The sequence below is a fragment of the Amphimedon queenslandica genome, unplaced genomic scaffold (genome assembly GCF_000090795.2).
Source record: "Amphimedon queenslandica unplaced genomic scaffold, v1.1 AMPQUscaffold_2500_Cont25498, whole genome shotgun sequence".
Taxonomy (NCBI): Eukaryota; Metazoa; Porifera; class Demospongiae; order Haplosclerida; family Niphatidae; genus Amphimedon; species Amphimedon queenslandica.
In genome coordinates, this window is record NW_003557165.1 from 1 (window position 1) to 1,303 (window position 1,303).

Below are 1,303 nucleotides of genomic sequence, written 5' to 3' on the forward strand. Positions count from 1 at the left end.
TGTCTCCATTATAATGAACCAGTACCTAGGAAAGGGACTTGACATTGTTTAGCTAATTCTTCACCTCCTCCAGTGGAAAATACATTAGTACATTCCTAATGAGAGGAGAGAGAGAGGGAGAGAGACAGAGACAGAGAGAGACAGAGACAGAGACAGAGAAGGGAGAGAGGGAGAGAGAGAGAGGGAGGGAGAGAGAGAGAGGGGGGAGAGAGAGGGAGGGAGAAAGAACATTATTAAAAGAGAAGGACATAAGTACATGTACATATATAAAGATAAAGAGAGAGAGGAGGAGGAGGTGATGGTGTGTACATGTACATTGTATGTGTCCTTATACTCACTGAACAGTGTGGACACACAAACCCACGCATGTTCTCTATAATACCAATAACTGGTAATAATATCTTTTTACAAAATGACACCTCTCTCCTCACATTTGATAATGATACACCCTAACAATAACAATAATAATAATAACAACAACAACAACAATAATAATAATAATAATAATATTACATGTACCATATTTGCCTGATTAGAAGCCTGGGTGTTTATTCATTAACAGGAAAAATTGCATAAAAAATCTACCAAAGGAAGGATTGAACCTGTGTTGCCTAGGTCACAAGACTGTGCTTCACACAGGCTAATATTAATTATGTGCTTCTAATCAGGAAAATATGGTACATGTGCATACTTGTGGTGTGGTTACTAGTACTGCTCCATCTGGTGATATTGACTTAATATTCTCAACAACTGAAATATGTTCATCACTTGTACCTGGAGAAAGAGAGAGAGAGGGAGGGAGAGAGATAAAAGTAAAGACATTAATGTGAATCAGGAGGGATAGGAGTATGGAGAGAGGTTATACAGTATATGTACATGTACATGTATAATATAATGAATGAGATATTGGAGGTAATGGGTGATACACTGACCTGGTGGAGTATCAATAATAAGATAATCCAACTGACCCCAAACTACATCAGACAAGAACTGATTAATTATCACTAGGAGAGAGAGAGAGAGAGAGAGAGAGAGAGAGAGAGAGAGAGAGAGAGAGAGAGAGAGAGAGAGAGAGAGAGAGAGAGAGAGAGAAAGAGAGGGGGAGAGGGAGAGAGATAACAATAGAGGGTAAAGTTTTGTATAATGAGAGAATATGTTCATGTACCATTCTTCTTGGGTCCTCTCCATACAACAGCTTCATCTTTATTATTTAATAAAAACCAATTGACATCACACAAAGACTTTGAGTATCATCAACATATACTGGAATCCAACTAATAATAATAAATAAATAAATAATGTA

General features: G+C 37.4%; 1 protein-coding gene across 1 annotated transcript; it reads right to left on the reverse strand.

Annotated features, from left to right (window-relative positions):
* Positions 1-8: 8 nt before the first annotated feature.
* Positions 9-1,279, reverse strand: LOC100636767 (cytosolic Fe-S cluster assembly factor NUBP2 homolog; the record flags this gene model as incomplete). The annotated part of the gene is given in 6 exon segments (XM_011411100.2): positions 9-95; positions 339-449; positions 692-774; positions 933-1,004; positions 1,166-1,216; positions 1,219-1,279. Coding segments are annotated over 6 exon segments (465 nt in total), but the record flags the coding sequence as incomplete, so codon positions are not given.
* Between the last annotated feature and the right edge of the window lie 24 nt (positions 1,280-1,303).